This window comes from Passer montanus, unplaced genomic scaffold (assembly GCF_014805655.1).
Source record: "Passer montanus isolate IOZ18808 unplaced genomic scaffold, ASM1480565v1 scaffold19, whole genome shotgun sequence".
Lineage (NCBI taxonomy): Eukaryota > Metazoa > Chordata > Aves > Passeriformes > Passeridae > Passer > Passer montanus.
In genome coordinates this window covers 8,936,219-8,962,769 of record NW_024366480.1, presented here as the reverse complement: position 1 = coordinate 8,962,769, position 26,551 = coordinate 8,936,219, and the positions used below count along the sequence as shown (strand labels likewise).

The 26,551-nt window shown below is 39.2% G+C and overlaps 1 protein-coding gene across 1 annotated transcript; it reads right to left on the bottom strand.

Annotated features, from left to right (window-relative positions):
• Window positions 1-1,145: 1,145 nt before the first annotated feature.
• AFG3L2 (AFG3 like matrix AAA peptidase subunit 2) lies at window positions 1,146-26,551 on the bottom strand. The gene is made up of 17 exons (XM_039706044.1): window positions 26,330-26,551; window positions 21,287-21,386; window positions 20,731-20,799; window positions 20,170-20,285; window positions 19,082-19,234; window positions 16,726-16,800; window positions 15,186-15,307; window positions 12,613-12,886; window positions 11,141-11,278; window positions 9,256-9,409; window positions 8,562-8,669; window positions 8,284-8,409; window positions 7,115-7,225; window positions 6,450-6,565; window positions 5,333-5,533; window positions 3,242-3,436; window positions 1,146-2,135 (listed from the first exon to the last, which is right to left on the bottom strand). Exons 1-17 carry the CDS (start codon window positions 26,453-26,455, stop codon window positions 1,893-1,895), a joined length of 2,427 nt encoding a protein of 808 aa, XP_039561978.1. The 5' UTR covers window positions 26,456-26,551; the 3' UTR covers window positions 1,146-1,892.

Genomic DNA, 26,551 nt, shown 5'->3' with positions numbered 1-26,551 from the left:
GGAAATTATTTTTTTCAGAGTCTGGTAGTGCCATTGTGAAGAGTCAGGTTAAGGGTTTGAGGGTTGGGTGGTTGATTTCTGAGTTTTCTGTTGGTTTTATTTATCAAGGAATGAAGAAATGCAGAACTCTGACCTTTACTGTATAAGCACAGCTAGTCCTCAGCACTGGCTACAAACTGAATATCCCAGACAAGAAGTGTTCAGTTAAACTGGAGAATGAGAAAAGAACAAACAAGGCATTAATGCAGAATATATAATAAGCTGCAACACTAGAGCATAAGCACAGAAATCAGTCACTGCTTTATCATGAGTTTTATAGAAGAATTTTGCTACTGCAATAAATCATTCTAAACTTTGACTCCAAAAATTGAGGAAATTAAGTTTAGTTTTTTCAGGCTGCTTTCCTGTTTATAATCCATTCTTTAACAAATGCAATAGAGATAAATAGAAGTGTTTAACAACTAAAAATGCCCAGTAAAAATGGCCAAAATAGCCATATTTGCTCTGTTTCCCTCACTTCTCTTCACTGTAAAGCCAGGTAACAACACAGTTGGAAAAAGTTCTGCAAAGAAGAAAAAGAAAATCCAAAAGAATAATTTCCATAAATAATTTAACTCAAATACATTTAGAACCAAGAGTCTAAATTTTCAGATGAACTTTTTCCTTTGTCATCCTACTAGTTTCCAGTATGTTGCAACATACAGATGGAATCAGTCACTAGTTATCCTTTTAACCTGCCCTCTGACTCATTACCCTTAAAGGATTTTTGGTCCAGCACAGGAGATTGGTTCATTTTCTTTCTTCCCCTTAACCACCACTGCACCCATGCTTCCCTGTCTTCTGCTGGGATGTGGAGAAAGGCCATTAATTTTTGAACAGCTGAATTCTCCAACTAATGCATCATTAGCATGCAGCAGACGAGTAGCAGATTACCAAAACAACTGTATTCAACTAAGCAGGGGAAAAATCCCCATAGCTTTTGTTAAGCAAATGAGTGTGATGACAATCTGCTTTATCACCTTTGGCTTTGGTTGCTGCTTGTATTTGTGAACACAACCATTTTACCCTATATTAACAGAATTTTGCATTGTTGTGAATTCTATACCCAGAAACCAGCAAAAAAAAGGCAAAAAAAAAGGGACAGCTTTGTTCAGAAAAGTACTGTTTTTATTGACTCAAACTGTATTTACACATCACATTCATATGTTCAATAGTTTACAGAACTCTGTAAAAAACTGACTGGTAAAACTGCAGGAGCCAAACAGTTTCAGACTTAATTTAAGACACTGAACCATGAGTACATGTTAAGATATTTAAGCCAGTGTTCAGTTTCACTGTCAACTTACATGGCAGTTCTCTGTAGACAAACTCTAAAATCAAAATGAGGTGAAGGGGAAAGGGCCAGATGAAAGAGCTGATAGTTTTGCAAAGCTAGTACTTTGTACAACCAGACTTCCACATTTGACAATGCACTTTGTATGATTCTTTTTCTTTTTGGAAACAGGTCACATACAGGTACAGTTTAGACAAATAATCAAAAAACCCTTTGATTTTTTTTAAGCTTAGAGACGTTTGAAAAAAACCCAAAAACCAGTGCATGAATCTGAACTGTTCCCAAGCTTGAGAGGCTCAGTTCTGGCATTCCACTGCAGCTCCAATTCCTCATATGCTTCTCCAGCTGGCAAACAAAAGATGATCACCTTTTACCAGTGAACAGATGATCTCACACATGTACATCGGAAGCAGAACATCCTTATCTCATCCCAAGAGATCACTCTTCCACCCATCCCTAATACAGTTTGGTTGAATAAATATTTCTTGTTTTGAAGTACAAACTAGGTGAGTTTGTTTCTCTTCCAGAGTGCAAGTCACCATGGGCACACGCTTCACAGTTAAAATGGCAACCCTCCTCTGATCTGCCTAGCGACCTGTTCATCTGTTGTCTCCTCTTTTTCTTTTTCACGCTCTTTGTTCCAGTCTTTAAGGCCTTCTGGTAGTGAAGTATCCTCATCCAAACTTCCTGTACCTTCCACAAATTCTTCGTAAGTAGACTTTTCTGCAAATGGTCTTGGGCCAAGCAAGTCTAGCATGTCACTTTTATCAAGCACTTCCTTCTCCAGCAGCCGCAGGGCAACCTGGAACAGCACAACAAGTTATGTCATACAGATCAAATACCTAAGATGGCTGTCCTACTTGGAAGAGTTTGTTAAGGCAGTTAGTTTGGCATTGATTAATTTTGATAGAAAAAACATGATGTTCAGAGTTCACCAGATACAAGATTTTTCTCCCTGTTGAGCATTTTTAGGGAGGACAAATACAATTTTATTTTTAATCCTGCTTTTAAGATTAAGCAAAGTGCCCTCACTGTGGGATGCTTTTATTGTTGCTTCAGAACAGCAGCTTTTTGCTTCTGCCAAAAGGCTCCTGATGCAAGTGGCAGATTGGCAGAGGAAAACAAGTGTTCCCTTCCAGTCAGTGGGGATGATTCAGCTGGGCAAGAGCAATAAAATACCAATGTGTGAACACTGCACCAGGGCAGTTTGCAGCCTTGGGTCAGTGAGCTCATTGTTCAGCACAAACCACATTCAGTGATCTCTTTTGGGAGGCTGACCTGCTACAACAGGATTTATGGAGCCCATACAAACTTGTCTCCTTGTCAGCAAGCCTATTGGATGCCTAGCCTAGAAAATGATCCTTTTGCTGTATCAGGTTTTGTGGCATGAAGAAAGAGAATATACACAAGCTGAATCTTGGCTGCAGTGAGGCAGATCACAAGCAGCCAAGGGACAGAACAGAAGACAACAAAGATACTTTTATTAACGCTCAAAAGGAATTCAGAGAAAGAAGTCATATGAACTTTCCTGCTTACCATCCCTTCTTCCAAGAGCTTCTTTATCTCAAAAAACTGGGAACTGGTATTTAATCTTTGGGTTTTTAAGTTTGCCTATCACATCTACTAAACCCTATGTTAGCAGGCAGACTCTTCCCTCCAACTTTCCAAATGAATATTGACCATATAAGCACGGAGAGATGTTAAATCATGTTTGTGAGCTGCTCAGGGGTGTACCAACACAAAAGGAGGTTTCTCTTAAGTATTGTGAGAGATTCAAGATTACATCAAATGGGTTTTGAGCAAACTTCCTCATATACTTATATAGCCCCTATTTTAAATCTAATTCCGTTCAATTCAATTGTGGCTTACCAGCTGGAACTTAGTGGCTAAAAACACTGTAATGCTCACCTTCTCCACTTCTGCTTTCTTCTCAGTCAGGAGATTTAATGTCCTTTCATAGGCAATGTTAATTAGTGACCGCACTTCTTCGTCTATCAACCTGGCAGTTGCCTCACTGTAAGGCTTCTCTAAGACCATGTCTCCTTGACGAGGGAGATCAAAGGAAATCTGCCCCACTTTTTCATTCATACCAAACTGAACAATCTGAAATAAAAAAAAAATAAAATCAAGTAAACAAAAGGAGAGACAGAAAGAATTTAGGGTATGTTGCTGTAAAATATGGCCAACAAAAAGGAAAGGAAGTCCTTTTGCTATAACCTAATCTTTTCCTGTAACATCAACCCTTCCCTGAAAACTCAAGTCTACTGAAGTTAACATGTGCATTGACTTTCACTTATTTCTTTTTACTGATTAAAGTGAAGGACACAAGTAACACCATTTTAAAGTGGTTGCTAGTGGTATGCATCTGCTGTTTAAATTCTGAGATATTACACAAAGAACACCTCAGCCTTCCTTAAGCAATAAAACCCTTCTTTACCAGAAATAGAAGTGTTTGGCCAATTCAAAATACTTCTGAAGTCTAGCATATTCTACTCACCCATAAAGATAAGCTGACTTAAGTACTAAAGTAGAGGATCTTGAAAGTTTTTTCTATCAAGTCCAAAAATCATCTGCTATCCCTCATCCCAAGACACTCCTCTACAAATGTCAAACAATTCTTATCTTGCTTCACTCAGTACTGAATACTGACTTGTCCGGTTGCCAAATGTGGATGTTTTAAGTTGCATTTTGCTCCAGGAGAGGCAGAAGCAAGTTCAAACTGCTATTTATTTATTCACTCCATGGCTACTATCAATTTGATGGTTACTAAAGCAGCACTTCTCAGTATAGCAAGATCCACATAGGTATGACAATGAATATTCAGAATTCAAAGAGATCTCACCATTAGAGCCAAGCATCTTAAACTGCTTCCTTAAGAAACGTTTTATACTTTTTTTTGGTTGACATCTCAGTACTGAATACTGACTTGTCCGGTTGCCAAATGTGGATGTTTTAAGTTGCATTTTGCTCCAGGAGAGGCAGAAGCAAGTTCAAACTGCTATTTATTTATTCACTCCATGGCTACTATCAATTTGATGGTTACTAAAGCAGCACTTCTCAGTATAGCAAGATCTACATAGGTATGACAATGAATATTCAGAATTCAAAGAGATCTCACCATTAGAACCAAGCACCCTAACTTGCTTCCTTAAGAAACGTTTGATACTTTTTTTGGTTGACACGTACAGAAGTCTGTAAGTAGACTTATTTTATAAATTTAAAATTGAACAAGAGCCACTGAAGATCTCATAGAATTAACAGGAAATCATTACACATTGCCTTCCAGAGCTAAGGCATTAAGAAGCATGCCTGAGACCAGGAAGTAGGTGGGGTTTGGGGATAAGTGTGCAGGGGAAGATAAGTGTACTCCACAATGTCTCTAGCACCTTGTGAGTATTTTATAAGATGACCCCCTTTGTCCTGATACAGGAAATGTAGTAACACACCTGTGTGTAGCCCACAGCTACACTTAGGTGAGTCATTGCATTGATAAGATTTTAAATTACTCATCTACATTAGTTAATATGACACAAACACAAACCAATGTCTTAATTTCCACAGCCTTAACTGACATCAAATAGTGCTTTCAAACAAGGCTGTCTGGATTTCAAGTAGGAATCCAAACTGAATCTTCACACCGGGCAATTGTAAATGTAGGATGATATGATCAAATCTGAACACTAAATTCCATTTTAAAGTAAGTATAACAACTCCCACATGTAATTGAATCCAATGGGATCCAGCTGCAATGTGTGTGTTCCTGTGGGCAGATGTAGGGCAGTAATTGAAGCCTAATGCACAGACTGCTACTGTGAGACTGAAATAAAATATTTCAGTCATCAGCATCTCTAAATAACACCATGATGCTTATTCATAGAGTGTTTTCTGAAACAAGGCTGCTCAGGGATGCACCTGATGAAATCACATCATAGCAAAACAGGAGTTAGGAAGATGAAGAAAACAGTAAAGGAAAATCAGAAGTCTCACTGAAGCCCATACCTGAGCATATGCACTCTGGGTCACCTTCTTCAAGTCATCTTGGGCACCAGTTGTAATTCTTCCAAAGAAGATTTGCTCAGACACACGTCCTCCCAGAGTCATGCACATTCTGTCCAGTAGCTGCTCTTTGGTATAAAGATACTGTTCTTTGGGCAAATACTGAGCGTAACCCAGTCCTTTGCCACGTGGAATAATAGATACCTACAAACAAAAGCAACATGCTACAATTAAACAGCGTTAAAAACCATAAAGCATTCTTCAGTTTGACTTACTTTTTAATACCACAACCTACACCATACTCACCCTTGAGGTTTAATTCAGACATTACTTCCGTTTACAGTTTTGCCCCCATTTTTTTATCCTTAAAAGCCCTGGCTAGCTCTAAAATGGGATAACAACTACTAGAATATCTGGAAAAGAAAGGTAAGACCACTGTCATATCTTCTCTAAAAACTGTATCATATTTTAGAAAGACCATTTTAATTAAAATCGGCAATTCCTTGAATGTTATGTATTGGGCATTACATACTCTGTAACAGATATAGCATTTTTCCACCTTTAGCACTCTGAACAGTTTAATAAATTTCCACATTTACTAATGATCTTTCCTCCAGAAGTAAATCGTACAACATTTTTGAGCCTGAGATGAGATTAAAAACACAGCTATGCAAACCTATGAATGTTAAAGCAAGTTTGGGAGATTGGGGTGCTTTTTCCTCTACGTTCAACTTGTCAAGCTGTGAACCCGCAAGAAAGCAAACTGAAACTACAATTTAGCTTTCTGTATTCCTGAAGTAACCTAGTAAGAGTAATTTAAATCACTGATCAATACTGAAAGCCTCAGAGAAAAAGCAGTAGTCAAGGCCAGCAGACTCATGAAAAGAGCAGTTCTCTCACTTTCAAAGGACATTTATACTACAAACTATATAACAGCTAAGTCAGAAAACAGTCAAGAAAGTTTCAAGAAATGAACCAAAATGTACTCTAAAACTGACACATTTACACTGCCTTTTAATAAATTTTAGTATCTTCTTAACATTGGGGGGGGGGAAACCACAAAGAAAAAGATGGTGTCCATGCTACTGTTAAAATTAAAAGTTCAATTTATCCTTCTTACCTTTAACAGGGGGTCAGCATGTTCCAAAAACCACCCTGCAACTGCATGCCCTGCCTCGTGATATGCTACTGTCTTTTTCTCCTCTGGCTGGAGTACTTGAGTTTTCTTTTCCAAACCTTTGTAAAATAAATTTGATTAATAGTTTCAGACACAACTTTCTCCTCTGAAATCCTTTACCTCATTTGCGAAGGCCATACATGTGATCTATTGAAAAAGTTTAAACACCCCCACCAAAACCTGCAACTTTTAGAAATTCACATCTTTCAGCTTTCAATGTAACCTCGTCCTTCCTTAGACTTTCTAGTTTCAATGGAAGTTCTTAAGAATACTCAAATATTTAAATAAAACATTTGAACTTAAAAAATGCTAGACGATTTCAGGCTAGCAGCAGTTAAAAGCATCCCTAAATCCAAACAGTTTTTCTTCTTGCTGTTTTGAAGAAGAAATTAGAGACATGTCCTGATGAAATTTCTCTTTGTACCCCTTCCTCTATTACAGATGTCAGCAATACAGACAAGATACTTCTTTTCTAAATCTGTGTTTAGGAGATAAAGAAAACAACCTTGAAGAGCAGGACAAAGATTCAAAAGCATGGATTCCTACACATTTAAAAAATGAAGTTGTCTATTACAATTTTTGAGAAACAACTGGTGCTATTCACCTACCTCCAATAACTCTTTCAATTGCTTGCTCAAAATGCTTTTGGTTTATCGCATCTGAGAGATGCCTTGCAGCAATTAAAGCAGCTTCATTACAAACATTAGCAATATCAGCACCTAAAAGAGAAGGCAAGAATTACTGATCCTTGTCAACACTTTTCTCCGAGTTTAGCATAAACATAATCTTACCTAAATCTAGTTTGCTATAAACTCTACTTGTAATTTTCAAGCTCAGTGAATGTGCTCTGAAATAGCTTAATTATTTAAGATATATTTAAATACCTGTAACTATAGTTATAGGCTTTAGGATTTTTCTCACAGGTAGACAGCCAGCAAATAAAGTTTTTACCAGTGAATTACTTGTTTGATACATCCCACCTTCCTTTTCTGTCTTCAACAGATTATACTTAAACTAGTATATATTTAGCTGCATTCATTTCTTAAATGTGAATTCTGCATAGCTCAGATATTGGCATATCTTTAGAAGACATCCTTTCACATTACTGATTTCAAGCCATCCACTTTTTGTTAACCTTTTGTTAAAACTGTTTGCAGTAGTGCTATTGAGGTAACAAACATCATCACTGTAGCTGCCAGAAACATTGACAGTCAAATCACAGAAAACCAGTTCTATACAGACCAAAAACCAGTGAAGAATTCACAACTGTTGAATTCAGAATAGACGTGAGGACTCTCATTACTGGCTTATAATCTAATTAATTTCAAATCTGTATTGACCAATAGTTGAATTCTGCACTGTTTTTTGGTTTTTACTTCCAGAAACATAAATTCCCCTACAGAATATGCACACAAACTCCACAAAACGCAGGTCTTCTCCAGAAGTGTCCGAGAATGAAACAAACAAAGGAAAGGACAAACAACGGAAGAACACACATACAAGTGATAACAACCAGAAACCTTTGAATTGCTTGTACTGAGACAGAAGAAACTCCCTCTTCATGTCACCCTGACTGAAGCTGACAAAACCTGAGACCCTCAGAAACCTTCTACTTGCTCTAACAGGCAAAGAGAATTTCAGGCTGTGCCAGTAAATGCAATGAAATCAACTGCCATCCAGAAGATCAGGTGCAAGAAAACCAGAATTAGTAGGGAAATCAAATATCTAAAGCATAAATAGCAAATGGAGAATAATAGTGGCATTAGGAGTCACTTACCAGAAAACCCAGGTGTTAGTGATGCAAGCTTTCTTGCTAGGTTGTCCTTATTTAAGATAGTGTCTAATTTCAGAGGTCTAAGGTGAACTTTGAAAATGGATGCTCTTCCTTTTATATCTGGGGGTCCTTTAAAATAGAAGATATATGGTTTTACTTGTCACACACACACATATATTCAAATTGAGTGTGTGCAAGCAAGCTACATGTATAAATAGCTGCAGTGACTTCAGCAGTGTTCCACAAACACAGGAGGGTACAGACACCCAGGTAGAACTTACCAATGTAAATCTGCCTGTCAAAGCGTCCTGGTCTCATCAGAGCAGGGTCTAAAATATCTGGCCTGTTAGTACCTGCCAAAATGACTACATTTGTGGTTGTATTGAATCCTGTTAAAGAAAAGTGATAGAGAAAAGCTGTGAAATATAATTTCTGTGAAAAAAACCCCAAAACAGAAGTGAAGACTGCCCACTTTACAGGGTCATGTAAGAACTGACACAAATTCAAACAAATGATATTAAAGCTGAAAATATTTCTATTTATTGCTGCATTGTCCAGCTTTTCATAACAAGCAAGAAAATGGCCTTGGGCTCTGCTTTGTGAAGTGCTATATCAAATCCTGCTTTATCTTTAAAACACAATAATAGATTAACTGCTCAGGAAATCACAGAACCAGCATGGCTAGCTGTATTTTTTTTTACAGACAGACTGGTCTCATTGTGAAGAATTTTTCTGCCTATTCAACTATGACAAAGAGTTAGGAGACACAGAACGAGGGTTCTTTTTCTCTGAATAAATTTTAGTAAAACATCAGGCTGTAGCAAAGTGAGTCACCATGCTTTATTTTAGGAAACAAGGAAACAGAGGCAATTTGAATGTAAGCTAGAATCCAAATCTTGGTTAGCAGGTCTGAACAAGTATATTCTTTCCAATATCCTTGTTATTATGACATAGTATTAGGCCTTAAATACTCACCATCCATTTCTACTAAAAGCTGATTGAGTGTGTTCTCTTGCTCACTCTGTCCTCCAAAGTTGCCCCTTCCTCTCTTCCTCCCTACTGCATCTATTTCATCAATGAAGAGAATGCACGGGGCATTTTTACGAGCCAGAGCAAATAAGTCTCTAACCTTAACAAAAGAACAGAGAATGTATCAGACCGGTTTGTAACTCTTCTGAGTTGGGAGGTGGGGAGGGGTGGGAAGAGGCACATCAGTAACAGTATCCAAGTATCCATACAACTGGGCATAGCTCTGAGCCAGCATTCATTCCAAAGCCTTCAGCCAGCTCTCAAGGCAACCATAAGTTACTCAATTCCCCTCCAAATATTCATTTGGAAGTTAACTTAACTTCTAGAAGTCTGCAAGAAACATCCAGGACATGAGTAGATAGCTGAAATTTTTTTAGACTTTCATATTTTAAGCAACTACTGTGGTAGTTGCAGCACAATCGACTTGAATTTTAGATGCAACACTCCAATGTTGCTGTGCTTGCAAACCTATCAGAAGGACCTCATTAAAACCAGTTCAGTGAGCTAACAGATCTACAACCGAGGAATCAAACTGGAGCAAACAGGAAATGAAAAATTAATGGAAGAACTTTGACCTAAGTGAGAATTAGATGCAGCTTGGAGCTTTACTACTTTATACATTAGTGATGCAATTACAGAATGCTTCTCTGATGACAAAAAATATACAGCAGACATGAAGAGATGCAAATTTTGGACAGTAGGCTGTACTACACAAAGTCAACCAAATTTTTTTTAAAAAGTACAGTGAAGGAACAAGATAAGTGTCAGATGCCTAAAGTGAATTATCTTTTCACTGGAATAAGGAGAAATCCAGAACCACACAACTATTTTTAGCATATATGAATTACAGAAACTAAAGGTTTCCATAAGCATATACACTAAAAAAACACCAAAGAAACCAAGCCTGTGTAAGTAGTTTTAGTTCTAGCACATTCAATTTAGAAATGATCAATTTAGCATCATGAACGACTGTCTTATTTAAATAAATTAATAGGATCTGAAGGAAAAACTCTCCCATATTGTTTTCTACAGGCATCAGAAATTATCACCTCTGTTGAAACCTCCATTCCCAGCCAAAGTTGTGTCAACAGATTTCACTGGATAGTAAAAGTACTTTCATAGACTGGTACAGAAAAGTTAAGTCACTTTGTTTTGGGACATTTCAGGTATTTATTGACAAGAGAAGTCTGAGTATCACTATTATTTTAGGATACCTAATACTTTCGCAAATTTTAATTTCCATAAAATACCATCAGTAACTTGTTTATACCACTTCACATGTTTTTAGTGAGCTTTCTTAAGACAGTCAAAGGCAGAAAAGCACAAAAAAAAATTCAGACGTATATTTGGTTATTTAAAACATCTGATCTTCAGAAATCAGTTGCTGGACTCAAATTTCAATCGGAAGCTTATCTGTGTGTCCTAGACAACTCTTTACAACTTTGAGTTTGAAACCCTAAAGAGAATAAAGTTCTTCAAGGAAACAGGAACAGAGCAGGAGGAGACATTTCCACAGCAGCAGTCAAATAAGCTACAGATTTGTGATCCAGCTAGTAAATTTACTTCAGAGTTTAAAGAGTGCTGTTCTGTGCTCTGAAGCACCTGAAAAGAGGCACATCCTTAATGGCCTGAAACCAGCTAGTGAACTGGCTTAGTAACTTTTATTAAAGGTACATTGGTGATTTTTGTGTTTAGATGTGCATCTGGCATCACTTGTAAGCAATCTGCATAGAAGAAAACTTCAGCTGTTATCAAACCATTTGTCTCCCAAGTCTGACAATGCTTTTTCAACAGACAATACTGGAAGAAAGCAGCAAGGCCAAAGACTTACTCGTGCTGGACCCACACCAACAAACATCTCTAAGAACTCTGAGCCATTGACAGTGATAAATGGCACATTGGCTTCTCCAGCTGTAGCTTTAGCCAGAAGTGTTTTCCCAGTACCTGGAGGACCTGTCAGAATTGCCCCCTGCAAGAGAAACAGGCAAATTTTCCTTATGAAGAAAACATAATATTAAGCCTATGAAATAGCATGTTAATGATATTAAGTCCTCTGGCTTTTCTTTCACCACAGTCAAAATCATGCAAGGAAATAACTGAAGATTAATCCCTCCTTTAAAGGAGTAAAAGGAAAAACAAATTAGATACAATACTAACATGCTGTCTTAGAGTTACAGGAACAGTGTTTTCTTTGACTGACATATTAAGTAAGAAAATAAAGGTATGTCACCAGGTAGACTCCCCTGCCAGCAGAGGCAAAAGGCAATTCTGTAATAATCACTTGCAAGATTGCTGTTACACCTATATGTGTATCACTTCTGGTTCATGTGAACAGACAATGTATTCCACAAGGCAAGTCTTCTGGCACCACAGTTACACTGCTGACACTTAATGCTTACTTTTTTTATTTTTTTTTTCTGATTGGAAGACAGAAGTTGGAAAGCATTGCATATGTAAACAATCCTAGTACAGTTCTGAATACTGTGGACTAGTAGAAGAATAAAGTCAAAGTCATTGATCCCTTACCTTTGGAATTTTTGCTCCCAGATCCTCATACTGTTTGGGATTTTTCAGGAAGTTAACAAACTCCATTATCTCTAATTTGGCCTCCTCACAGCCAGCTACATCTTTGAATTTAACATCTATTTCATCCTTAAGGACTTTGGCAGTAGTTTCACCAACACTGAAAAGTCCACCCATTCCACGCCCTGCCCGACCCAAGCCTGCAGGACCTCTTCTTAATGTGTACAGCAATGAACCAATAATCAGAATTGTAGGCAGCAAACTGAGGAGAAAGGATCTGTGGAGAAAAACAAACAAAAATAGAGAAACCCATCACAAAAATCCATTACTGCAAATAACACGCATAAGATGTTGGTTCCATCATAAGCAAATCAGGACTAATACTCTATTAACTTGCAATGTTTGTACTTCTGCAGGTCGCTCACACTGGGAAACCATCAAAATAAATTTGAGAACAAATTGTTATACTGATACTTGCTTGTTTTTAAACAAGCACATCAAGTAACACAAGTCTTCTGGCACCACAGTTACACTGCTGACACTTAATGCTTACTTTTTTTATTTTTTTTTTCTGATTGGAAGACAGAAGTGACAATGTATTCCACAAAGCAAGTCTTCTGGCACCACAGTTACACTGCTAACACTTCATGCTTACTTTTTTTATTTTTTTTCTGATTGGAAGACAGAAGTTGGAAAGCATTGCATATGTAAACAATCCTAGTACAGTTTAGAATACTGTGGACTAGTAGAAGAATAAAGTCAAAGTCATTGATCCCTTACCTTTGGAATTTTTGCTCCCAGATCCTCATACTGTTTGGGATTTTTCAGGAAGTTAACAAACTCCATTATCTCTAATTTGGCCTCCTCACAGCCAGCTACATCTTTGAATTTAACATCTATTTCATCCTTAAGGACTTTGGCAGTAGTTTCACCAACACTGAAAAGTCCACCCATTCCACGCCCTGCCCGACCCAAGCCTGCAGGACCTCTTCTTAATGTGTACAGCAATGAACCAATAATCAGAATTGTAGGCAGCAAACTGAGGAGAAAGGATCTGTGGAGAAAAACAAACAAAAATAGAGAAACCCATCACATAAATCCATTACTGCAAATAATACCCATAAGATGTTGGTTCCATCATAAGCAAATCAGGACTAGTACTCTATTAACTTGCAATGTTTGTACTTCTGCAGGTCGCTCACACTGGGAAAGCATCAAAATAAATTTGAGAACAAGTTGTTATACTGATACTTGCTTGTTTTTAAACAAGCACATCAAGTAACATTGCTGAGTTTTGCAGATTTAAAACTGCAAATAAACCTAATAAACAGAAGTAGCTTGTTTTCCAAAGGCAAATTTACAGGACTTGTTAAGTAAATGGTTATATTCTCAAAGTGAGTTGCAATAGGTAGCATAGAGACAGTGTATCCTATTATTTCAAGCAGAAACCTCCCTCCAAAATACACACTCTTCTTCCCTTAGGTCTTTCAGCTTTTTACATTTTTTTTCTTCTTTGATGTTTCTATTTTCAAGGATACAGATTTGCAGGGGGGAGGGGGTGCTTTCTTGGGGTATTTTTTGTTTCTGTTTTGTTGTTTTAGTCTTTTTAAATTATTATTCATTGTCCATTGTCCTCCAGCTTTCTAGGACAGCTCTGTAAAAGCCCAAAACCCTAACACAGTCCTCTTTATCATAGTATCTGAGCACTGTACAGTTTTTTCTGTGAAAAGAAACAGCTTCAACAAACAGCTCACAAGACGTTCCACCCACACTCAGCAAAAATAAAATGCAGAAAAGAAGAAGCAAAATCATAAACAAGCAGAGGATTTCCAGGCTTTACAGATAACCCACATTCCTGGGATAAAGAGGAAAAGAAGGATTTATCCTTCTACTGTGGTATTCAGTAGATTCTGATCCAACAAGGAACAGCAGTATTTTGGTTATGTATAGCTGCTCTCTCCTGTTTCCTGTGGCATTCCTGGGGCAGAATAATGCATAAATAAATATCTATATGAAGAACAGATACTGAGGAGGAAAGGATCAGAGCCGTGGTCAGAAAGAGGGATTCAGGAAGTAAAGGTCTGTACAAGGCTGAAGAAGGCATAGGAACTGATCTAATTCTCCCAGTCCATTGTGAGAAGCCTCAGCCTTTTCACACAAGTGCTGCATTGCCCTGACAGTCACTTTTCCCAGGTTTGTTTAAATAAGGGCTCAACAGGTTTATTTATAGACCATCCTTAAGATCATGCTTCACTATAAAGAAACAGAAATGAGGCAGGCAGTGTGTAGAACAGGGAAATAAAAACCTCTGAAGTTGCAGGACTGCCCAGTGTTGAGGCCACCATTCTTCTTGTTGCCACCAAGACCAACAGGCAGCAGCAGCTTGGTAACAGACACTGCAGTAAATCCAAGACATTCCCCTCCATCCCCCCAAATCAACACAAATACCCCCAAGTACCAAGTATGCAAACACAAAAGAGGCAGTAAATGAGCCATTTTCATTAGTCACATGAGCTACTACACCCAAAGTTGAACTTCCTGATGATAAAAAACCTATTTGACACACATCAGCAGGAGTAACTTTTAAACTGCTCACTTAGAACCAAAAAGAAACTAGTCCTTGGGTTACAAGACTACGTTTGTCTTCTTAGCCATTTGGAAAAATACATCAGAGAAGCACTTTTACTGTCTTCTAAATAAGGTCAATAAAATTCAGCTACATAAGGCTAATACAAAGAACACAAATCTAGTATCAGAGCCATTATTCCCTAATGGGAAGCAACAATGCTGTAAATCTAACATCAGTACTATTTTTCTTAACAATTTAGAGCATGATCATTTTCCAGTTTCAGTTAACAGGCAGCTTAGTGTGATCTACTTAATCACCCATTTCTTGCCTTTTTTCAAGGCCCCAAAATTTGACTTATGCTTAGTTTTTGGCCAAAAATCGATGCTCAGAATATCTCAGCCAATATACTGTGGTTTTGTGATATAATCTGTCTGTTCAAAAATTTACATGAGCGTCATCTCTGGAGCTCTGCTGCTGTGCCCAGCTAATGCTTGTTCTAGTAAAAGTCACAGGGAGGAGGGGCTTAAATGAAGAAAGGAGTTACAGTAAAACATTTATATAATAAGAAGCTATATTTAGAGTAAGAGGATATGGATTTCTTCACAGACAAAGTACTGAACAGCTTCTCTTACACATAACACTCAAAAATAAACCCAAGCTGATTGTTACTCTGATCATACTGCCACCTAGTGACACATAAGGTATGCGTATTACAAACCTACTTCTCTACTGTAAACACAACCTATTTTTTTTTTACCAGAGACTTTTTAAAGCAACTTCTTACCCATCACTCTCTGTTGAGTAGACTACAGGCAATCTGTTCTCCACTTCTATTCCCAGATCTTGCTGCACAGTCTCCAGATTCCGTTCAAAGGTGTCCACACTACCGATATTAAACCAGACGTACTGTGAAGAAAAAAGCAGAGATGACCAAGTGTCCTGTCTTATTTCACCTTCACTACAAGCCAGCTTCCTCTAGGCTGGTAATTCCTTGGGCACGTGTTAGATTTGGACCAAGTTTAAGTTGCCTTGTCAAGTGTTTAACTGGTGTAAGAGGCACACAACAAATCTGAAGCCTCCCAACCTAAATACACTTGTATTTATCACTGCTTCTGCAGAGAGATAAATCCCAATGGTTTTAGAGAACTTTAAACAGATGGAAATCCTGCCATTTTCTTCAGAAAAAAACAGAAAAGAGTAATAAACAGAGCTTCACAAGGGAGCTATATAGTCAGAATAATACATCTCAGCCCTTCTGAGAAAGGGCCTAAGAAAGGTTTTTGCTTTTCTTAAAAAATTCTGCAGTTTACACTAGGTTTAAAGTCATGTCTTCACAAAAAAACCAAAAAACCCCCAAAAAAACTTCCAACCCCCTCCCCCCCCAAAAAATAACCCAAAAACAAAAAACCAAAAAAACCCACCAGCATGATATTTATTACAGACCAGAAAGAAAGCTATTACTTTAAAAATGTGTTGAGATCTGGTCAAGAAAATCTCCCCTTTTGCACCATGACCTGCCTGACTTGTCCCTCTTTACCCTAACATTGAAAAAGAAAAAAACAGAGCAGTTAACTGATTGGGAAACAAAGGCAACTGGCTGTATGTGGGCTAAAGAGTAGGTGTATAAATAAGCCACACTGAAACCCTGAAACCCACTGATTAAGTAATTGCTTCAGATTTCACTTTACTCAGGAGAGAACTGCAGACCTTTTTTCAGAGACCGTGAAGAAAAGATTTATCAGGTTACCTCATCTTAGGTGGTGGAGCTTTTCTCATGCTTCTTTGAATTTTCTATGAAAATTTTATCTATTTTTAATAGGTCTCTGCCACTGGGTATCATTCTTTGGAAAACTTTCACCTGCATCAGCCTGTTCCTCACTGTGCTACTAGAAGAGCAGCTCCACGAAATAAATACTTTGGAAACAAACACTTATCTTTGTTTTCTCAAGTAACTGGCTAAAAGCAGTCTGGAACAGAAAAGATTCCTAAGTATGCGGACTTAAGTCTGGGATTTTCTTGAGCAGATGGAAAACAGCAGTTAAAAATACAGACCCTTCAGCAATTTCTTGCCCTTCCTGTTTAAGTATCTGTATTAAAGAGCATAGTGCCGGAAAGGAACTACTTGTCATAGTTTAAAGGTATCGATGGCAAAACAACTGATACAGTAAAGTGAAAAACACACAATGTAGGATAATGTAACAAGAAAACATGTTTTTGATTAAGAAGTTATTAATGATACGGACCAAGTTTTTGTCTCAAACTTTACAAAAAAAGACTGTTTTGCTGCTTTTAACATCTCATGTACATGTATTAAAAGTGTTTACCCATTCATGAGGAGACTTTCCAGGAACAAAGATGACTCTAACAAAGCGCTTGTTCACCACTTCAAGTCTGTCCACCTGTAGGAGGAGAAAAGAACAAAACCTGAGTGAAGAGTGTACAGTCACTGTGCTTCTACCACAGCTTCAGATTACAAATGTGAATCTTCCTGTTTTTCAGTTAGGAGACTACAATTAATCATGTACATCAGCACAGTTCCACAGTCTACAGTTTGCCATTAGGAATCATGTATGTAATCAGGAAAAAAGGAATACTGGCACATAGCAATTTAGATTGAAAGGCTGACATTGTATGGTCTTCTCAAGGAAAAACTGAATGCATGCATCAGCAAAAATCAGTTACAATAAAATAGTTAAACAGTAGTTAATTGTCTCAGTGGTCAAACACCAAAACCAGTAAGTTATATGATTCCAAACTCTTAGAGCAGCTTCCAAAACCAAACTGACCAAAATGAGGGAAATCTGAACTTTGCTCTTACAGCTGTTTTCCCTAATAGAAAGGGCTTCCTGTGCTACAATATTAAATACAATAACATCAATTACATAAAAAAGTATTTAGCTGGGGTAACAGATAGCACATAAACCTAGGAACTGTGCTACAGGTTTAGCAGATGTATATTTTTACAGGTTTCCTCCAATGGTTAGTTTCTTTGATTTGACAGGGCCTTTTTAGAAGTCAGCTAAAAATGTTTCCATGTTTTCTTCCCCTTTCCATAAAATAACTGGTTTTAACATTTTTAAAGCATTTAAAACTAGCAATCTAGTTTTAGAAGTTGGGCCTGAACTGCCCAGTGGTTAGTAAGGTTGTTCACTGAACTCACTACACGTGGCTATTTCTGGTAGAATTGAAGAAAAACATAAGCTAAGAAGTCAGTCTAGAACTAACCTGATTTCACACAACACTACCTGAACACCTTAGTTTTGAAAAGCACATGACTCCAGTAGTGCTGTCTTCTCCCCACCACTAAGGCAGCCAACAGCACTTGACAGCTACACATTTAGCCTGAGTATCCACACTACATCTTACAAAGAAACTTGGTTTTGTGCAACAGTCTACTTTGACAATGCTTTTCTGCAAGGAGGCTTCAGGCTTTGTTCATCCCCACCACTAAGGCAGCCAACAGCACTTGACAGCTACACATTTAGCCTGTCTGAATATCCACACTACATCTTACAAAGACACAAGAAACTTAGTTTTGTGCAACAGCCTACTTTGACAATGCTTTTCCGCAAGGAGGCTTCAGGCTTTGTTCACTGTAACAGCTAAAATGATATTTTTACAGAGCTAAGTGTCTTACTGCCTCAGAAATTTAATCAGTATAGGTTTTTTTCACAAGATGTACAAAACCACCAATTCAGAACAGGACTGATTGTAAGACAGTCTAGGCAGAAGCATACAGAGCAGCTCTGCAGAGATCAGTTAGAAAAGAAAGGTAAGAGACACCCTGTTCAGCAGCTTACCAAAGTAAGGTAATGGAAGGTTAATTTTGTGTTAACAAAATATCCCTCTAGGTCTGAGACCTAGAGGACAAAGCAAACCAATGCCTTCCTAACCTGTAGAGTGAAGCTACAAGCAGGGAGGGAACAGAGCAAAGAACTCATGGCTCCTGAAGTGGAAAAGCCTGTGCAAGACACAATCTCCTGAACTTCAGGGCATCACCAACCTATTACTCCAAGTATGGAAAGCTGCCAAATTCTACAGACAGATAGGATATTGATGATAAAATTGATTGCTCCAGTAGTGGCTCCAGGTAAGACAAAATGAGAGGAGAAAACAAAGAGAGGAGGCTACTTTACAACACAGTCAGACTGGTGAAGGGATGCCAATATATTGTCCTTGAAAAGATTCTTCCATTCCCCACCCATCCCTTTCTGCTCTCACTGCTGCTTCTCAGATTCCCAAGGAACTGATTTTAGACATGAAAAACCTTTTCTTTTCAGAGGGATGGGCACATGCAAGTGCTAAGGTTAGGAGCAAACTTCTTCCAAAGGCAGCTGATATGTCTCTTTAAGCCATTATGTCAGCTTACCTGTACTGTAAAGCCATACCCAGAGAGAGTGTGGCTACATTGCCCCAGCACCCACATGAAATATCCAACCAAAATTTTTGTCCTGAGTTGCTATTCCCTCTCCTCTCTTGAAATGACATAAATCTTCACACATCCATCCAGAATGTGAGATCTAGGAACTGATTAAAATGAAAGCTAATTCCTTTCTCCCTTGAAAATTACACTGAGCCAATTCTCACTCTACAGACACACAAACACAAGCCTAACTGGGGAGGCAGCAATGAGCATCTTCAGCACTCTGATGTTTCACACTGATTCCCCTCCCCACTCACCAATCCTTTAGAAAGGTAGTTGTTGACAAAGTCTTTCCAGGTGATTTCTCTCCCAGGGACCCTGAAGAAGAAGTAGTATACAACCATTGTCCAGAAAAAAGAACTTCCCACTACATACATCCGAAACTCCCTGACATCCCATGGAATGTCACCCTAGGAAATGGAAAAGACAAAAAAAAAATTAAGAGTCTGTAATACAGTAAGCACATAGGAAAAAGGTTCTAATATTTCTTTGTAGCTTCTATTCCCTGCCCTCAAGGTTGCCACAGAGAATGTTAAACAAAAGCCTGTTTTGCTGTATGAACATACTTCAAGAATTTCACAAAGAACTGAGGAATTACAGCAATAGAAAATCTTTAAGTGTTTCACAAACAGTAATTGAAGAGTTTTGATCCATGAACTACTGTTTTTAGAAAAGAAAAAAAAAATCACATGACCTTTCTGCCTCCATTCTAAAACAATTATCCTTGGTCTCCAGGAATACATGCAAGACCAACAAAAAATAAATGAAAAAATTAACAGAAGGAAAAAAAACAAAAACAAAAATAAGAAGGATGAAAAACATGCACCAAAAACATTCTTTATATACATACAGGAATATTTTATATATTTCTGTACTGTCAGGTGCCATCATCTTTGTGTTACAGCTGGCAATAAATGGCAATAAATTTCAAAGGGAAACTCACATAAGTATTCCATCAAGGTCAGAACATGTAAGAACAAACTACATTTAATGACCATTGTGCGGTCAGAAAATTCTCCAAATTGCCACTGAAACAAACAAAATACAAGGCCTTTAAAGGTCTGAGGCTCCCCTCTAAGAACACTGACTACTAGCAATCACATTCACACAGCTTAAACTTCATTAACATTCCTGAACAGAGGTAGATTTCTCTGGAGTTATGCACAAAATAGTTATTCATGAAAGGCACTGAGTGGGGAGCCATCCAGAGCCAATTGCCATGAAAGCCTGGCACAGGAGGCTTGAGCAAGATTTGGGCAACCACAATATAGCCTTAAAAACCAAAATCATGCAAGGTTATTTCATGAAGATAGTGACATAAAGAAAGATATTTTAAAGTCAAAACCTTCTGTAATCTGGTCCACCAGTTAGTTTCTTCTTTCTTGCCTCCTTTTTTTCCACCACTCCCACCTCCTCCACTACTAGTTCCACTGGGTTGTCTAGAAGTAGCTTGCTTTGTTTCTAAAAAAAAATAAATATTTTTTTACATCTTATGCTAATCTCACATTACTTTTTATTAGTTATATTAAGGAGATGTTCTTACTAGTCTGCAATAATTAGATGATGTGAAAACCAGCCTTTTCCATAGAAAACCAGATATATAGTCCATTAAAAGGCAGAGACACAGTTATGATCAGAAGAGAGGTCTGTTAACTTATATCTGAGGGACAGCACTCCAACAGAAGCATAGAAATAAATAATATTCCAGAAGATGAACATTAGTTTAGAAGTGCAAATTGATATGGTTTTATTATACATTATATGAAAGCAAAATAATCTGGTACAAATATATCTTCCCTGAAAAATAAAGAAAAGACCTAAAACCCAAACTCACAATTGTTATGCCAAAATCTAATTTAATGAATGCACATTCCACAAAGAACTGAACTCAAGCAACTTTTTGTACCTTTTGTTTCTCCAGGTGTACCTTTAGTTCCATTAGATTTCTTCCCATTGGGAAAATACTTTTCAAATCCTATTGAGAAAAAGGAAAGGAGCTCACAATTAGTTTTTATTTTACAATTCCTTCATCACACTTCAGCCATCACAAGCTGAATGTATACACCAGAAAAGAAGCTAGGAACATACAGACTGGCAAAACCAGCTTCATTCTTGTCTTTTTGTTGAAAAACTCGACCTGGTCTCCATAAATAAATCTGCTGTGTTGACAAGAGAATACCACGTCTATTTAATAACCTGAAGTAAAGCTATGTTTTAACCAGAGACAGAGAAGCTTACGTCAACAGAAAGCTTCACTGCACAGTGTGAAGTTGAGAAAACAACACCATTCTTGAATAGCACCTGAAAATCCCATAAATCAAATATTCCATCTTGAGATTATCGGCTGGTTAGTACAAGAACTCACTTCCCCACAGACAATAAAACTAAAGAGCAGGTAAGTGCAGTCCCCAGCAAGGGATGTAAGCAGTCTGCTTTGTTTCACAAATCAAAGTTGCAGTCACCTTTGGGAGGTTGAGAGAAAAGCCTTCTGCAAGCAGCGATTACACTTGCCAAAACAGTGCTTCTATCAGCAGTAACTCCAGGGGTAACTTGGTCACAGAGCTGAAAAATGAAAAAGAAATATAAAGCAGTAAGAACATGCCACAAAAATCTTCAAGCTCTCTAGCAGAGCCTTTCAGCTAGTCAGACAATACTTTACAACAGATATTGTAGTAACTGCTGTGTGCCAGAAAGTAAAACAACAATGGAAAAAGAAAAGGTCATCAAATGAGTAATTTCTACAGCAAGGAGATTTTTATTCTTGTTGTTAAGAACAGAGTTTCATCTTACACACAAACAAAACATTCTTTTTTAAAAGAGAAAAAGCAAGCAGAAAACACTACAAGCTATGAACATTAAATACACATTGATTTCCATGGGACATGTCTAATCATACCAGCCAAATGACATTAAAGTGCAACATTAACTGTGACTGTACAAGCATGATCCACACAGTACTGAATCATGTTTTGTCTGCAACATTTTTTCAAATAGTTAAGAAGTTGTAGCTTCTGAATATGAGAGATCTACCTGAATCCAAAAGAAAGGGATGTGGCAGACAGTGCTTACATCCAGCTAAGAAACTAAAACAGACAAGGAATCTCAGTTCAAAAAGAAGATCTAAAGCCCTATGTGGGTAAACATCCAGTTATAAAACCACAACAAACCTAAGCCTATTGCTCCTTGTTCTAAGGCTGTTTACTGTTATTCATCTTATAAGTGCAATGAGGGAAAATTAAATATTTAAACTTGCTAATTCTTAACAAAATTTTGCTACTAGAGCTGAATACGTCAAAAAAGTGTAAACTGCAATTTTATTCAAGAGAAATCATATCTGATTTCTTCAAGGATATATTTTAGATAAAATCTCCTTCATAGGTTTTTCCAATACTTCTGAGAAACAAAATATTATCCACATCAAGATTTCCCCACAGAATGACTTTCCTTCTGCCTCCACTCCCTTCCATCACATAAAGGCACTCAGTCTTCTGTTCTTTTTGATTGGAAGCTATTTACCTTAAGAACCACAGAAACAGTAAAATGCAAAAACCAAACACTAACTGAAAAGCAACAGGTCCTGAAAACATGACTCCAAGTATCCTTGCAAGACAGCAAACATCCATCTGGAACTAACACCTCCAAGACTATTTCTGTGAAGGGAAACTCAGTACTATAGTCAAGGTACAGTAGCTGTAAACAAAACCCATTTTCGCATATTAAAGAACTTTTGATTACTTGGGTGCACACTAGAACTACCCTTGGCATGCTGTCATTCATTAACTGAATGCTGTAACTCTGCTGAAATCTTCTGTCTGGAGCTTCCTCTTCCACCCCCTATTAAATGATGAAATACATCAGACTTATTTCGAGCATCCCTGTAGTTCCACCTGCTGGAACCAAGAAGAACACCAAACTGTTCTCATTCCTTGCTTTTGCTGTGCACTGAGAATTTCTGGGCTGCTTGATCAAGATTAGTTTTGTGCCGCTGCATGTCTCTGAATAAAATCTGATACTGAAAACACAAGAAGGTGTTTCACTGATTCTCAGAAGCATGTGCAGTGCAGATTGTCTAGAGAGAAGCTAATGTAGAGAACAGCTATTAAGACCAATACATTATGACCTCCAACATGAACAATTCCATCTGTGCTCCTAGAAGAAGTTTTAGGACAAGTGGGAGGCAGCCATGTGGGCAATAAAATAAAAAGAGCTTGCCACAGATCATGTATAGCACAGATACAGACAGGGAGTGATTGCTGCAGCAACTGATGAAACTCAAAGAAACAGTGGGGTTTTCTCCTATGTCAGTGGTCCCCTACAACACACAACAATTAGGGACTTAGTTCTTCTGCAAACTCAGATTATTTTTTATTTGCAAAGAGACTGGAATATTCTGAAAGCTTTACTCCAACTAAGATGAAACAACTGCTCATGTTTAAAAGAAAAGTTTAAATAAGCCAAATCTAATTGCCTGGCTCAGCTAGACTAGCACAGGTTTACTACAGAATTAGCTTATAGTTTAAGTGAAGGAGAGGGAAGGGTAAGCAGACAGAGCTGTGGGGCAGAAAAATGGGACTTGCTTCTTGTTGGATTGTCTCTACAGATCCTAATTTCCATGAACACACACAGTCACCTGTCAAGTAAATATGCAGAGAGCTGAGTGCTTTGAAGCTGCATTGTGAGAAAAAGTGACTTCATGGCACGTTCAGCATCACCTGACTGCCTTGAGAAGAGATGGCTGAGAGGGGACCTCATTATTGTCTTAAAGTATCTGAGGGGAGGGTGCCAGGAAGGCTGATCCAGGCTCTTCTCAGTGGTGCTGAGCAACAGGACAAGAGGCAATGGGCAGAAACGGATGCACAGGAAGCTCCACCTGAACAGGAGGAAGAACGTCTTCACTGCGTGGGTGACTAAGCACTGGAACAGGCTGCCCTGAGAGGCTGCAGGGTCCCCTTCACTGGAGGCATTCAAGAACTCTCTAAAACATCAGCACAAAAACTGATCATCCTGACACAGGGCCTGTCCCTGGGCTCGTCTGGCAATGGGAATATCACAGCAAGCTTAGCTGATACCAGCACACCCGCTGCCTAAACAGGGAGAGAGCAAACAGAGCACATTTTGACTGTTTGACTGGATGCAGCGTATACCAGAAAACTCTTGCCAAGTGTCTCCCAGTCAGAGGCAAAAAATTATACCGCATGTTAAAAAAAAAACAACCTAAAAAAGCCCCAAAACAACCAAAATAAATATCTGTTTGTTTTTTTTTCTTTCAGACAAACCTTACGACATCATCCTAAAAATCAAGACTTTTAAAAATGTAAGTTCTAAATAAGTAAAACACACAAAGGTCAGTTTCAGAGTTAAATAACCCATAAAATGTTACTAGTCCAGAGTGCCACATAAACCCAAGACCACAAGCAGAACTACTTACAAAGTTTACAAAACTGAGGCTACACAAAGCAGGAACAGAAAATCCATTTGCTTAGCTATACAAATAGGATAGAGAATCCGTTAATTCTAAAAAGCTGAAAGTTTGCATTTTTACCCATTATCAAGATCCAAATCAAAGCGAAATTAAACCAAAAGTCTTAATTATCTAACAGCCACCAAAATATTACATAAGAACATAATGGGAAGAGGGGACAACACACAACAAAAATCTACTTTAAATGCAAGTTACTTCCTACACGGGCAAATAGTGATAGGACAAGGGGACGTGCTTTTAAACTGAAAGAGTAGAGATTTGGATTAGAAATTAGAAGGTCTTTACTCCTGGAGGGTGGTGAGTGACTGGAACAGGCTGCTCAGAGAAGTTGTGGATGCCTGGAAGTATCCAGGGTCAGACTGGATGGTGCCCAGAGCAACCTGGTCTGCTGGGAGGTGTCCCTGCCCATGGCAAGGGGGGCTGTAACTAGAGGATCTTTAAAGTCCCTTCCAACCCACGCCTTTCTAAGGTTCTATGATTCCAAGCTACTCACTTTTTCTTACAAAAAGATCAATTTTAAAAAGTAATGGCTTTTATGGAACAAAGGTCCTCATTTTTCTGCCTACATGCAATGCCAGATGCTGGAATGAATACAAACTCCCCTTCCTAGGACTGATTCCAAATAGGAACTCATTAAATTTTGTTGAAAGTAACAAGAATTAGCTTCCTGAGAGATCAGCAGCACTGCTGACAATGTTTTATTTATTATTCAAATGATGTTCAGCTCTGATCAAACAAAACCAAATTCACCATTAAAAACAAGCCACATATTCATGCTGACAACAAAGCCACTAACATCCTTCTGTGTGTAATCCTCTCACAATTATCACCATAGAGATAACCTTCACAGCTATAAAGGTGTGGCTGTTCACCACTCTATGCTACAGGAAAACAAAAATTCCCATGAAAGAGAGAGGAATTAAGCATATCCCTTTTCCCAAGCAGCCCCACAGGCCTGTCATTCCCCCACTTTGTTAGAGCTGTTTTAGAGCTGTCAACAAGGGTAACACACATCTTGTAACAGCTGACAGCAAAGGCCATTTTGCTAAGAATGAACACACAGACATCATGCTTCACCGGTAAGTACCACAACTCTAGGCGCAGATTCATGGCATCACTGCACTGTGCAATCCCAGGATGCAAACAACCAGGCTCCTCTTTTCCAGAACACTGACACCCAAAACAAACTGCTCAGCCACTAATCTTTAACATTTCAGCCTCTCACCCAGCCACAAACCCACAACTCATCACCCTGAGAAAGCAGTGGAAGAACTTCGGAATCAGGTGGGACACAGCACCTGGAAAACCAGTGGGAATCTGCGAACCCTCCACTATGAAGAGGAGCTGAGAAAGTTGGGGCTGCTCAGACTGGAGGAAAGTTGCATGGAGAGCTCACAGTACCTGAAGGGGGTCTACAGAGAAGCCAGAGAGGGACTCTTTATCAGGAACTCTAGTGATAAAACAGGAAAAAATGGGTACAAACTCAAAGAGGAGAAATTAAGTTAGATACTAGGAAGAAATTATTTACTGTGAGAGTGGAGACACTGGAATGTGTTGCTGCAGATGCAGTGTTCAAGGCCAGGCTGCACGGGCTTCTAAGCTACCTGGTGCAGTGGCAGGTGTCCCTGTCCATGGCAGCGGAGTCGGGAAGAGAAAATCCTCAAGGTCCCTTCAACCTCCTAACACTCTAAGTCTCTATGAATACCGGCGGGATGCAGCAGCAGCTCTGCCATGTCGCCTCGTCTTCCTTCTGCGGCGGCCCAAGGAGCCCGCAGCTTCTCCCGCACGGCGCCCGCCGCCACTTCCAGGCCGGGAGGCGCGGCACCCAGCCCGCCCGCTCGCCCAGCCACGGGCCCGAGCAGGCCGGCCGCGTCCTCCGAAGGGGCTGAGCAGAGCCGGGGAAGGCCGGGCAGCAGAGACGCGCCCGGCTCCGAGCAGCGGGGCGCCTTTCCCCGCCCCGCCCCGGCCCGCCCGCCACCGCCACCGCGGCCCTGCCTCGACCGCCGGGCGGCTCGCTGCTCACCTGCGCCAGGCAGGGCCTGGTCCCCGCGAGCAGGCCCCTGCCGCCGAGCAGCTGCTGCAGCGGGGCCCCGGGCAGCCCCCGGCGGCAGCCGCCGCCCCGCGCCAGCAGCAGGTACCGGTGCGCCATGGCCGCCCGGACCCGCCGTCACCGCCGGCCGCCGCCTGACGTCACCGCGCCGCCGCGTGCATTTCCTCCGCGTCCGAAGGGCACACCTGGCCCCGC